General features: G+C 31.7%; 1 protein-coding gene across 1 annotated transcript; it reads right to left on the bottom strand.

The window, feature by feature from the left end:
* Nucleotides 1-3324: 3324 nt before the first annotated feature.
* Nucleotides 3325-11319, bottom strand: LOC111709297 (uncharacterized). The gene is made up of 11 exons (XM_023482927.1): nt 11259-11319; nt 10726-10960; nt 8431-8528; nt 7952-8018; nt 7647-7860; nt 6323-6377; nt 5903-6040; nt 4924-4952; nt 4444-4485; nt 4236-4281; nt 3325-3706 (listed from the first exon to the last, which is right to left on the bottom strand). The coding sequence occupies exons 2-11, from the start codon at nt 10766-10768 to the stop codon at nt 3479-3481; spliced, it is 960 nt and encodes a 319-aa protein (XP_023338695.1). The 5' UTR covers nt 10769-10960; nt 11259-11319; the 3' UTR covers nt 3325-3478.
* Between the last annotated feature and the right edge of the window lie 2600 nt (nt 11320-13919).

The raw sequence follows: 13919 nt of genomic DNA, 5'->3' as shown, positions 1-13919 counted from the left end.
GATCTCCTTCTTATGTACAGAGCGTCCCATATCATATGAGATTATCTCCAATCTTTAGCGCCAAAATACGCACATGATACTCGAAAAATCTAGCATTTTTTGCAAAAAAAAAATTCTATTAGCCTTATTAAATTTTTGAAAATGATTCATTCTTCTTAAATTTTCTGATTTGTCCCCCAAATCGTAATTTAGACTCATTGACGCGGTCTTATTTGATGTGGGACACCCTGTAGACCTGTAGTGACCATTCCCAGCAGACTGCTGAAATACCTTTAATTGAGGGATTAAGCATTGATCTCCTTGTGTAGACCCGTAATGACCATTCCCTGCAGACTGCTGAAATACCTTTAATTCAGGGATCCATCATTGATCTCCTTATGTAGACCTGAAGTGATCATTCCCTGCAGACTGCTGAAATACCTTTAATTGAGAGATTCATCATTGATCTCCTTATGTAGACCCGTAGTGATCATTCCCTGCAGACTGCAGAAATACCTTTAATTGAGGGATTCATCATTGATCTCCTTATGTAGACCCGTAGTGATCATTCCCTGCAGACTGCAGAAATACCTTTAATTGAGGGATTCATCATTGATCTCCTTATGTAGACCTGCAGTGACCATTCCCTGCAGACTGTAGAAATACCTTTAATTGAGGGATTCATCATTGATCTCCTTATGTAGACCTGCAGTGACCATTCCCTGCAGACTGTAGAAATACCTTTAATTAAGGGATTCATCATTGATCTCCTTATGTAGACCCGTAGTAATCATTCCCTGCAGACTGTAGAAATACCATTAATTCCATCTTTGAACACTTGAATTCTCATGACCTGTGATATTTAAAAATATGAATTTTTTAAGATCAAAATTTAATATTTTAAGTTCATAAGATCTAGGGATTAGAAAATGCAATGCTAGTATTTATATAGGAGTCAAGTACAATAGATGGCAACGTAGAATTTGTACACTGTTAGTACAGCTGTATTCTGACGTCACAAGTGTCAACAGTTGTATGTGTCCAACCAAGTTATTATAAATAGTGATTATTTTAGATTAAAGTGTTTATCTTCCAGTAAAACAAGTGCAATTTTATGTTTTCTTTAGTTTCTGTCTTAACACTTTTTTATTTTGACACTGTGACGTCGTGTTAATTGATCCATTTCTCTGTTGCCACCTCTTGTACTTGATAATCTATTTGCTAGTATTCAGTATAATTCAACAATCAACATAATATCATATAGCTATTAGACGAATTAGACATGATCGGGTTGAGCTCTATTTAGATTCGCAAATTTTGAAAATGTGTAAATCCGGACCAGATTTGACTAAATATTTAGAAAATCTGTTTTGCAAAAATAACAACAGACAACTGTAATGCCTAACTATTGTGCTTCATGTTCATTTCATGTTCTTAATATCATAACTCAACTATATCATTTCATGTTCTTAATATCATAACTCAACTATATCATTTCATGTTCTTAATATCATAACTCAACTATAAGTCGTCTTCTTTGTTCAACAATCATATTGTTCTCAATGTGTTGGTATGACAATTTTGATTAAATAGTTTCACCCGGATATTATTATTAGCATGATGTCCTGCAGTTCAAGAGGGGGGGAGATATATACATCGCCCCACCCAAAAGTTGCACCTACTATATCTAAAATGCAATAGTGTCGAAAACGCCCTGAGAACCAGTCTTAAAGGTCTGCGTAAGATTGGAATGCAGTTTTAAAACTGCATTAACTGCTTATTATGCAATTAGGATATTTGCCTAAATAGAACTTAATCAATTTTTATGGGTTTGTGTTCCACGAAATACAGGTGAAAATTGACAGTTAAAATAGTTTTAAATGTCTTCTGACATAATTTGTAAATTTCTTTGATACTTTTCATAGAAAATAATTTAAAAAAACGCATAGCATTCATATTATAATAAAATTAATTTAAGAGTAAAATAAATTCGGGTTAAAGTTTTTTTTAACAAAAATAACTCAAAAAAGTCTTAATATCAAATATAGTACAGTGAATCCCAGATATATGAATACATAGCAAGAGTTTATAATGTCGTATTACATATTTAAGGTCAAATGCCGCGGAAAAATGAGTTTAATATTAACATATCAATTGCATTCATATTTCAGGGATATTTATTTACCTTGAATTTAAAATAAAAAGTTTCTTTAGAATTATCAAAAAACTTCAGACGGTCTAGGTATTCATAGTGTGTCCCAACAGTATACAGTATACAGTATACGGTATACAGTATACAGTTGGTAAATAATTTGGAATGTCTTCTTCCATATACTGCATGCAATAGATACTAAAGACTTTTTGCATTTTTTTTCGTTCAATAAGTTTTTTACCAAAATATATTTTACATTTCAAATCAATTTTACTCTAAAATATCCTCAAATTCAAAAGTTCCCACACAGTTTAATATCAACGATACTCGCGTTAAAACTCTTGTTATGTATTCATATATTTGGGATTCACTATTTAAAACAACTAAAGTAATTATGGAAGAAGACATTTTAAATTATTCACCAACTGTCATATTTCGTTGCACTTGGTTAAATTTAGTCTGGTGCCTTTTTACCATCTTTTTAAGGTTTTTTTTACAAAGAAAGAAACAAGTTTACAGTTACAGCAAATCATAAATATAAGGAAACTGACAAAGGAGTATGAAATAGAAAGGAGATACACTGACGCGGCCCGCCCTACCATTTGAATATACAATATACATGCTTCGCAGATGGGTACTCCATTTGTGTCAGAAATATCAAAAATAGGTTATTGTATACGCGGTAATTGTACATCAGACAAACATTTCTTATTCAAATGGAGTACCCGTCTGCAAAGCATATATATAATTATATGGTAGGGCGGGCCGCATCAGTTTATCTGCCTTCTATTTCATACTCCTTGAAACTGACAGTATTAATCCTTAACAGTCGACTCTGTAGTCTCATATTTTGTGGGTAACCCTGTATCTTTACTGTTAACGCCTTTAAAAAATCTCGAGATAATTTCCGAACGGCAAGTTCTTTTTCGGATTGGAAAAAAATTTAAAGTCTGAAAAGCAAAATTTAAATCGTAAATTTAACAAGAAACCTTTTAACCGATCATGATATGTAATATAACTAAGAGTCAACAATCAGAGCTTGATTGTCAAATCATTAAATGTCGTCGTTTTCAAATCGAACATGAGTTGTCCTGTAAGCTGAAAGATAATTTAATTTAATTCAAATCGGTTCTTTGTATTGTTAATGAAATGAACTGCACATTCAAGTTACTGAACTAATTGATAGATTAACACAAAATAAATAAAATATATTTGTTGATAAATTAAAATCAAAATGTGTTTTAAACCATTACAGTTTCATGTTAAGTCATATTACATAATTCATTTATTGTGAGTTTACTAAAAATATCCTGGTATAGCGGATCGGCAGGATAGCATAGATGATCTTTATTCTGCATATCCACCAACCTGATCTTCATGTCGGCCCACGTGATCTTCATGTTGGTGCACGTGATCTTCATGTCGGCCCATTTGATCTTCATGTCGGCCCACGTGATCTTCATGTCGGCACACGTGATCTTCATGTCGGCGCACGTGATCTTCATGTCGGTGCACGTGGTCTTTATGTCGGCCCACGTGGTCTTCATGTCGGCCCACTTGATCTCCCTGTCGAATCTGAAAAATAAAACAATATAAAAAAAACAAATTTAAAATTGTATATTGTTTAAGCTGGTTCTATAAACAATACAGGGTTGCTCACATTACACGCGACATTTTAGATTTTATTCTGTCGTATTGCTTGACAAATGAGCTGCTTTCTTTATTTCTGTGACAGTCTCACATTGTTTATTATAAATAACAAAATAATGTTTTATTAAACTTTCAGATCGAGATATTTGGATAAAGGGTTGCCCAAAATGATGAGACTGTAAAGACGACCCAAAACGCTTAAAATATCATCAATTTAAAGCTTAATTGTTGGTGTCTGTCTTTAATTTAGTATTTTAATAGTGTGTTAAATGTTTTATAAGCACAAAACTGAAAAGAATCCTGAATTCCGTTCAATCGTCTCCATCAGTCTCATCCTTTGTGTGTAACCCTGAAGTGCTAGTCGTAATTCAATTTAAAAATTCATAAAAACGTTTTGTATTTCAAGACCAGACAAAGACGACTTTTATTCCAGTTTCTATGAGTTTAGACCAACCTGTATACCCGGAAGGAGAAACGGCTTATTCCCGTGCCAGGGCGAACTAGAAATATTCAAAAGTTTTGGGTTTTGTTTTTATAATAATGATCTATACATCAAGAATCAGAGAAAATCATCATCATAGGAGGAAATCGCATGAAATGGAATTCATGATTTTGTCATAACAAGATTCTTAATTCTTTAATTATATTTTTTTAAACTTAACCTATTTTCTTCTGCTGTGTTAATTTCTTCTCTATCTTCACAGCTAAAAATAATATAATATCAAAATATTAAGATGTTTAAATTTTTCATTTAAAGGGAGTGACCGGCAATGTATAATACTTGAACTAAGGATGTAGTATTGTGGGAAATTTTTTTTTGAAACATATAAAACGGTTTAATGAGTTTACCGAGTTTGAGCGCAAAGTCGACTTTCAAGATCGGACATGCTACTCAATAAATGGAGGGTCACTTGAAATTACGCATGTATTTCATTTAAGTATAATTACATCATAGAAAAAAGATACTTTAAAATCTTACTTTTGCCCTTAACTAAAAAAGTTCCATAAAAAAGCTTTAATCAATAATGCCTTCAGTGTAAATATGTATATATATTCGATATCATTATTTATTATACAATATGTATCGATCTTATGAAAAGAAGTATGAAAAATTAAAAATTTTAAAAATTTAAAAATCTAACCTTGCTCTTCTTCTAATTTCTCTTCTTGGCTAGAAAAAAAATTTAAAATACATTTTTTCCGGATTCCTGGTTGAATAATTTATTGCCCAAGAAAAGTTTCTAAAATGAAATCTAAAATGTTTTTAACTCAGCTCAAAGTTCTCCTTAAAGGTGGTGCTATTTAAAACCAGTGCTTTATAATAAGAACCAGAAAATACAGTGAGAACCAGAAAATACAGTGAGAACCAGAAAATACAGTAAGAACCAGAAAATACAGTGAGAACCAGAAAACACAGTAAGAACCAGCAAATACAGAACCAGAAAATACAGTGAGAACCAGAAAATACAGTGAGAACCAGAAAATACACTAAGAACCAGAAAACACAGTGAGAACCAGAAAATACAGCGAGAACCAGAAAATACAGTGAGAACCAGAAAACACAGTGAGAACCAGAAAATACAGTGAGAATCAGAAAATACAGTGAGAATCAGAAAACACAGTGAGAACCAGAAAACACAGTGAGAACCAGAAAATACAGTGAGAACCAGAAAAAAACAGTGAGAATCAGAAAATACAGTGAGAAGCAGAAAACACAGTGAGAAGCAGAGATATTTCGTTTACCTTAGAAATGTCGCCGCGGATTATGCAATTTCGAATTGATGCAGCTGTTCTTAGTTTAGTTACATTTCATATAAACAAATACAAGATTGGGAATTACACAGTTTTCTGGTTCTCACTGTATGATAATCCACGGATCCGTATTTTTATTGACAGAAAATTGACGAAATCATACAAAGTAAAGTTTGTTACTACTCTCAAATCATAAATGTGAACAAATTATGCAAAAATAAATCAAAAGAATATCCACAAATATTTCTTAATTTTAAGTAATTAATTGAACTTTATTAGGACTAATCAGATATCGACAAAATTAAATGGATCCTAATTATCAATGATAAATACAAATTCAGAATTCTTAAATAAAAATAGAAATGAAACCTTGATAAAAGCGTTTTCGAGGATTTTTCGACGTTGAGCTATTGACATTTTCGCAAGTTCATCCTCTCTTTCATCCTCTCTATCATCCTCTTTCTCATCCTCATTCTTATCCAAATCATCCTCTGTAATTTCTACATCCTAAATCACAAGAATACAAAATTTTACAGAAAGGAGTTATAGTTCCAAATGATATGAGTCTTCATTGTGAATCTTCAAAAATAGTAACCTTTAAATGTAATTATCATAAGAAGGGGGAAAGATTTGCTAACAGAGAGTTTTTCGGCCTAAAACGTTTTCTGTTCAAGCATTTCAATTTAAAAGAGAAACATTTCTTGTATTCCACTAAATAGAATATTTACTGAAAATAAAGTTGATAAGAAAAACACAATTAAATCTTTATTTTTGCTATACTATGCTGACCTTTATTTTCTCTGATGGTTTAGCCACATATTCTGCATATATTACACCATCATTCCTAAACATATTCCTCATATATTAACCATCATTCCTAAACATATTCCTCATATATTAACCATCATTCCTAAACATATTCCTCATATATTACAACATCATTCCTAAACATATTCCTCATATATTACACCATCATTCCTAAACATATTCCGCATATATAACACCATCATTACTAAACATATTCCTCATATATTACACCATCATTACTAAACATATTCCTCATATATTACACCATCATTACTAAACATATTCATCATATATTTCACCATCCTTTCTAAACATATTCATCATATATTACACCATCCATCCTTAACATATTCCTCATATATTACACCATCATACCTAAACATATTCATCATATATTACACCATCCTTCCTAAACATATTCATCATATATTACACTATCATTCCTAAACATATTCTGCATATATTACACCATCATTACTAAACATATTCCTCGTATATTACACCATCATTACTAAACATATTTCTCGTATATTACACCATCATTCCTAAACATATTCATCATATATTACACCATCCTTCCTAAACATATTCATCATATATTACACCATCATTCCTAAACATATTCTGCATATATTACACCATCATTACTAAACATATTCCTCGTATATTACACCATCATTCCTAAACATATTCCTCATATATTACACCATCATTACTAAACATATTCCTCATATATTACACCATCATTCCTAAACATATTCCTCGTATATTACACCATCATTCCTAAACATATTCCTCATATATTACACCATCATTACTAAACATATTCCATATATACATCACCATCATTCCTAAACATATTCATCATATATTACACCATCATTCCTAAACATATTTCATATACATTACACCATCATTCCTAATCATATTCCTCATATATTACACCATCATTACTAAACATATTCCTCATATATTACACCATCAATCCTTAACATATTCCTCATATATTACACCATCATTCCTAAACATATTCCTCATATATTACACCATCATTCCTAAACATATTCCATATATACATCACCATCATTCCTAAACATATTCCATATACATTACACCATCATTCCAAAGAGAACTTTATCCAAAGTGAACTTTATCCAAAGTTAAGTTTATTGAAAAATAATATTTTCACGTGAGCTCCAGCCATTTCACAGTCAACTTTTACACAAATAAATTGAAAGGTCAAATCTATCCAAAATGACCATAATCCATCCAAAATGGATTTTTTTCATATTGAATTGTTCCTCACCTTAGATAGGGTTTAGAGTTGGGTGAGGGTGTAGAGGTTACTGTTTTCACGGTAGGACTCAAAGGTTTGCCAGGTATATTAGGTAAATACGATGTTGAAATCAGCTGAGGGCTTTCTTCTGCAGGTACAAAATGTCCGCCGACTGTTGATTCAAAATGGCCACTATCTGATATGAGCTGGGAATTGTTGGCTGTCTCGCTCTTTTTATCAGAAACTATCAAACGTAAATATTAAAAAAATATCTAAAAGAATTAAAAACTATTCCATCATTATTAAAAAACATCAAAGAAATAAAAAAATATAACCTGAAGATAATGCTGGCTTCCATGTTGGTGTGTTACTAAGACGTGGGTCTCTTCCATAATTAACATGCTGATAAACGATCATAATTATAAATTCTTTAGATAAATTCTATAGATCAATTCTACTGATCAATTCTATAGATCATTTCTATAGATCATCTCTATAGATCAATTCTACTAATCAATTCTATAGATCAATTCTATAGATCAATATTGGTATGACAAAAAATTATTTTCAAGTGTTCATGGAGAATAATAAAAGTTTTTGTGTATCATCCCGTTAAATATTACTTTTCGAAAATTGAATAAAAAAGTTTTTGCGCATGAAAACCGTAATTCTTAAGTTCTTTGATTTCAAGTGCAACACCAAATTGCTATTGTACAATCGGTGAAATAATGTAACAATTTAATTTTGCATGGTAAAAATGTTGTGGAAAAACTTTCTTAAAAATCTGTTGTCTAATATAGATCTTGGAACTTACATCCCCAAACGAAGAGAGGTATTTTGGACTTAACATCTTGGCTAGAGTGTTTGTTGGTTCCTGTCCTGAGGGTGTCTTAGTACTGGGACAGTTTATTTCTGAAATAATGAAACTAATGAAAACCATCTCCAAAAAAAAAAATCATGAAAACCATAAAGCTGGAATATTTATTTGAGAGGACCTATTTCAAATTTGTTCAATGGTTTGTTATTGTGGCAAGATTATTTTGTATTCAAAACAAAAAGGTAGATACTGCACAGAAACCTCCATTTGTTTACAACTGTACTGCAGCAAACCTCCATTTGTTTACAACTGTACTGCAGTAAACCTCTATTTGTTTATAACTGTACTGCAGTAAACCTCCATTTGTTTACAACTGTACTGCAGAAAACCTCCTTTTGTTTACAACTGTACTGCAGTAAACCTCCATTTGTTTACAATTGTACAGCAGTTTATGAGACAAACATAAGCAAGCTAAGCCAGAGCAGCTTAGAGTTTGTTTATATTTCTTTCAAGAAGTTGCAGTACATTACAGGTATGTGGTAATTCCTGCTAATTCCTTGATTCAAAGAAAAAGTCTAATTCACAGCAATTGAGTCTTGGATACAAACTCTGATTTTCTAATCCCTATATCATATTCAACCCAATATTGTAGACCTTAGATATGTACAGGGTGAGTCCAAAAAAAAGTGGGATTAGCGGCGTCTGGTGCAAAATTGTACAACTCTCATGTTTTTTTAAAAATATTTTTTGGAAATATTAATTTATTGGGGGCCCAAAGAAATCAGCATAACTTTTTTTCTCTCAAAATTAAAAGCTCAGTAAAGGAAAAGTTCTTTAAATCCTCTAGTTTCTTTCTTCTTAGTAATTTTAAAGCTTTAAATATACGCTGTTCAGTTGAAAAACAACATTTCCTTAAAAGTTCGACCAGAACTAAAAATTGCGAATTTTCTTCTTATAATTTGGCAAATTTTCTGTGATTCTGTGTTTCAATATTTTTGAAATATTAGAATTTGATAGAAATAATATACATACATATACACATTTTTGACGTTCTAAACTTTTAATTTTGAAAGAAAAATGTTTCGCTCATACTTTTTTGTCTATTGCGAGTATAAAAAAAAATTCCCAAAAATATTGGAAGGTTGTACAAAAAAAATACAATTTCGCTCCAGACGCCGATAATCACAGTTTTTTTTTTTCTTGCACTGTTTAACTATGAACTCTATTAGATAAAATGAACCAAGATTGAAATATAAAATTTACACCATCTGGTTGAAATTGCAAAGATATAGGGATTCGAAAATTCGAGTTTGTAGCAAGGACTCTACCGCTAAATTATCACATCTAGAATAATATGTTGGGGTTGGAAATTAATTAATTAGGTTGAAGATTAGTTAATCCAGATCTAAGGACGGAACTCTTGTGTTAAGTGGCGATAATCTAATACTCGATATTTACAGTGGACACTTATGATTTGACGGTTAGGTGAAAACAGCTAACTCATGTTTTGCATTGACCTTCAGAAAAATTGCAGGAAGGAATTAACTTAACCCTATTCCTGCTGGGGTGGGGGGGGNTGAGGCTGTTGAAATTTTCTGACTTTTCCTAAATACCCGTATCCCTCCCTTTAGGTCTACTACCGGGCTTTAGTAACTGCCTGAGTCCTCAGGCACACCCACTTTAAGTTGTCAGATTTTGATAATTTTTAGCTTTTTGGAGAGCCTATGACAAAAGAAAACGGGTTGCGCAAGTTTTGCAAAAAAAAATTTGTAAATTTTTTGCATACAACCCGTCAAAAGAAATTTGCACATTTTTGATTTTTCTTAATTACGCATCAGGTTAGTTCAAATTTTGCAAATTTGTTGCATTTTTGAAATGGCCTGGTCAAGGACTTATCAAAAATGTATATTTTATCAGTTTTTATGCATTTATTTGTTGCCTACATTTTTACTATATAACTGGATTTTGCAACAAAAATTACAATTTTTGCAAATTTGCAAATCTTTTTGCAGATTCTAAAAGTGGAGCATAAAAGCCTTGAAATGATGCATCATTTGTCATATTTGGACATCAAACATGTGAATTAGAAGGGGTTGGGTCAAATTAATCCCCCAAGTGTACCTTAATTTTTAAGTACCCCAGCAGGGATAGGGTTACTCTGGCGACTAAAAAGATGAGGGTTAGTACTTTTTGAGCGGAGTTACAAGTCACGACCTCTATTAACTCTTTAGCTTAAAGTATCTAAGTAAAAAAAAATGAAAAATTTAAATCATGAAAAAGAAAAAAACTTACTCTGGATTTCCCCAATTGTTTGGGTTTTAGAACTGTTCAGCATCTTCCTACTTGTCTCAAGAAAATTCAGCTTGTATCCTTTCTCTTTCAGATTCTGGTCTGGATAGGAGGCAGAATTCTGATTTCTGTCATATTTCTGGTGAGTTTCTGAATACAGCTGACTTATGTTGACATAGCTGTTGTTGGAGATGTCAACGACTTTAACAGGAGAAGTTGATTCATTGCTGGTCTGGTTCTGGAAGAATTACTTAAATCAACATAAAACAGATTTTCATCCATTTCTCAATTTCAAATTGACCTTATTTTTAAAGAGAAGTTCGATCCACAATGGTACCCTTTAGACATTTAACCAAGAAAATATCATCTTTTCTAATTAATTTGAAAAAAGATTAATTCTGCTGCAAAAATCCTCAGGCCACTTGTTTCAAAAAAACTTCATTTGAGAAAGAAAAACAATTAACGGGTAGCTTAAAATTACTTTGACCCTGACAGTCCCTCATAGTCCCTTTAATTTTGATTATGAAAAATTCAACCTGTGGGCCCGCATGGTGATTTCTCCACTCATTTGCTGAAATATGTTACGCAATTAACATCATGTGGATAAAATAATTATTTACAACTACTTTGGAGGAAAGTTAAAGGAAATTTATTTTACCAAGGGTTTATGCAGCACGACCAATTTTGCTTACAAAACATCCAGAGCACAGCGAGGGATGTTTTGTTGACAAAATTGGTCGAGGGAGCCCACGGTGATTTAAAATTTTTGATTTCCGGAAACAGTAGTTCTACACAATTCTATCGTTCTCTGAGATGAAAATGCGCGAACTTCGTAAAGTTATCATGGGTCGATAATGCAAGTTTGTCAAAGGGCGGTAAAAATAGTAACAGTTGTCCTCCTGTACAGACAGTGTACAGTACAATGTACAGAAACAAGCAAACAAACAATCAGCTAATCCATAATAGCCAGGGCTTATATTGTCTTCAAGTAAATGGTATAAGTACACCCTCACACACATAACACAGTTTACAAACTGAACTCGAAATCCACTATTTAAACTTATAACCTTTTAAATTGAATGCTTAAATGCTTTAGCATTTACGCCTGAAAAGTCCCATAGAATATGAATAATTTGGTTATTTTAAATTTTTTGACGGTTTTTAAACTTTTAAAAGGTTCCACGAAAATTTGAGAAAATACTAATTTTTTACATTTTCTTCTCTAACACTAAGCTAAATTTTAAGTTTTTTTTTTTTTAAGAACGAGTTCTAAGCGTTCGTTTTATTTTCAGAACGATGGGATCATTCTAGATCGTTCCGTTCGTTCTCGGGAAAGAACGATCGTTCCACCAGGGACGCGCCCAGCCCTTCATAGGAGGTCTGCTCTGCTTGGGAGCAGCAGCTGACTACAGAATATTGTAATTGTAGTCTTTTATTAGGTTTAGGATTTAGTACGTGAAAATTCAGGGGTTATTGACAACTAAAGAATACAGAATATTGTAGTCTTATTACAATTAGGATAAAATCCGTGAAAATACACTTGATATTCATCATTTTGCCTTTTATTCTTAAATGTGGTTTTGTAAAAGAACATTTATTTATTCTAAAAACAAATATCATAATGTAAATAACGAGTGTATTAAAGGAGAGAAAGATGAGTATAAGTCTTCTCTGGTTCCAGAAACTGACACTACTGATAAGCGGATTTTATAATCCTCTTTCGGGGATTTCATCCTAACAATATCTTTCTAAAATTCAAGCTAGAAAGACGACAATATCTTCTACATTTTGGATCAGATAAAAGCATTTATTAAAGGGAATTGAGATTCAAAAAGTTTTCTGACCTGAAGATGGTATTTGAGAGTGAGAACAAACCACAGAATATAAATAGAAACCAGAACAACACTCAGACAAATCAATCCGATCGATTCAGACTTTTTTTCCTGCTTTCCTCAAAATCATTCATTTTAAAGGGACTGTAAGCGTTATTTCAAGTGACCATTCATGCAAATATAACAATGTCCGATTAACAACATTACCACGGAAAGCTTTGTATGATTAAGTTGGTATATTTCACATTTTACATTTTTTAAGTCAGGCATTGCCATCTTTGCATGGAGGGTCCATTTGAATTACGCTTACAGATCTTTTAAGTTTCACATAAAATCTGTTGTCAATTTGTTGTCAATATGTTGTCATTATGTTGTCATTATGTTGTCATTATGTTGTCAATATGTTGTTAATGTGTTGTCAATATGTTGTCAATATGTTGTCAATGTGTTGTCATTATGTTGTCAATATGTTGTCAATATGTTGTCAATATGTTGTCAATATGTTGTCAAGATGTTGTCAAGATGTTGTCAAGATGTTGTCAAGATGTTGTCAAGATGTTGTCAAGATGTTGTCTGTCAAGTTCTTAATCGGCAAAATTTATACAAGAATATATTTAACAAGCAAACATTTAATAATAAAACAGAATTGAAAAAATCAACTTATTAAGTTATTAAGTTATTAAGTTCTGAAGTTATGAAGTTATTAAGTTATTAAGTTATTAAGTTATTAAGTTATTAAGTTATGAAGTTATTAAAGAATTAAAAAAACATTTGCAAGAGGGGTAGGACGATTTTATAATGTTTTCAAAACATTTGGACATTTTTTTCGGAAATAAATAAGTTTATTGATTTTAGGTTAAAATTTTAATTCTTTTTATACAGTAGTCGGCGATTGTATTAATACAATTAAGACGACTTTCTATTTCTTATGCTTTGATCCCAAACAAGCATTTTTTAAATTAAGAGAAGTGGTTTATTGACAACTTCTCTTTGTTTACATGTTTAGGTGTCCAGGGGCGTACGAGGGGGGGGGGAATATTTTTGGTAATCAAAATAAAAATAGGCAAGTTTTCATCCTTTTAAATTCTTTTTTCTCAAAATTTCTGAGGTAAAATATGTTTTGATGAACTGGGGAGAAAAAGTTGATATCAAAAGGCATATTTTTATCCTTTTTGTTTCAATTCATCTCCAAATATTCAGCAAATGAAAACCTACAGTTTTTTTGTTGCTCCGCGCAAACATTTCTAATTTCTGGAGGAAAAAATTATTGTTGATAGGGGAAAAGATTGGTCAGGAAAGGAACTAAGTTTTTTTTGCCACAAACTCAAATTCACTAATCCCTATTTCTTTAAAACCTGCATATAT

Source organism: Eurytemora carolleeae, unplaced genomic scaffold (genome assembly GCF_000591075.1).
Source record: "Eurytemora carolleeae unplaced genomic scaffold, Eaff_2.0 scaffold943, whole genome shotgun sequence".
NCBI lineage: Eukaryota > Metazoa > Arthropoda > Copepoda > Calanoida > Temoridae > Eurytemora > Eurytemora carolleeae.
This window is presented reverse-complemented; position numbering and strand designations above follow the sequence as displayed.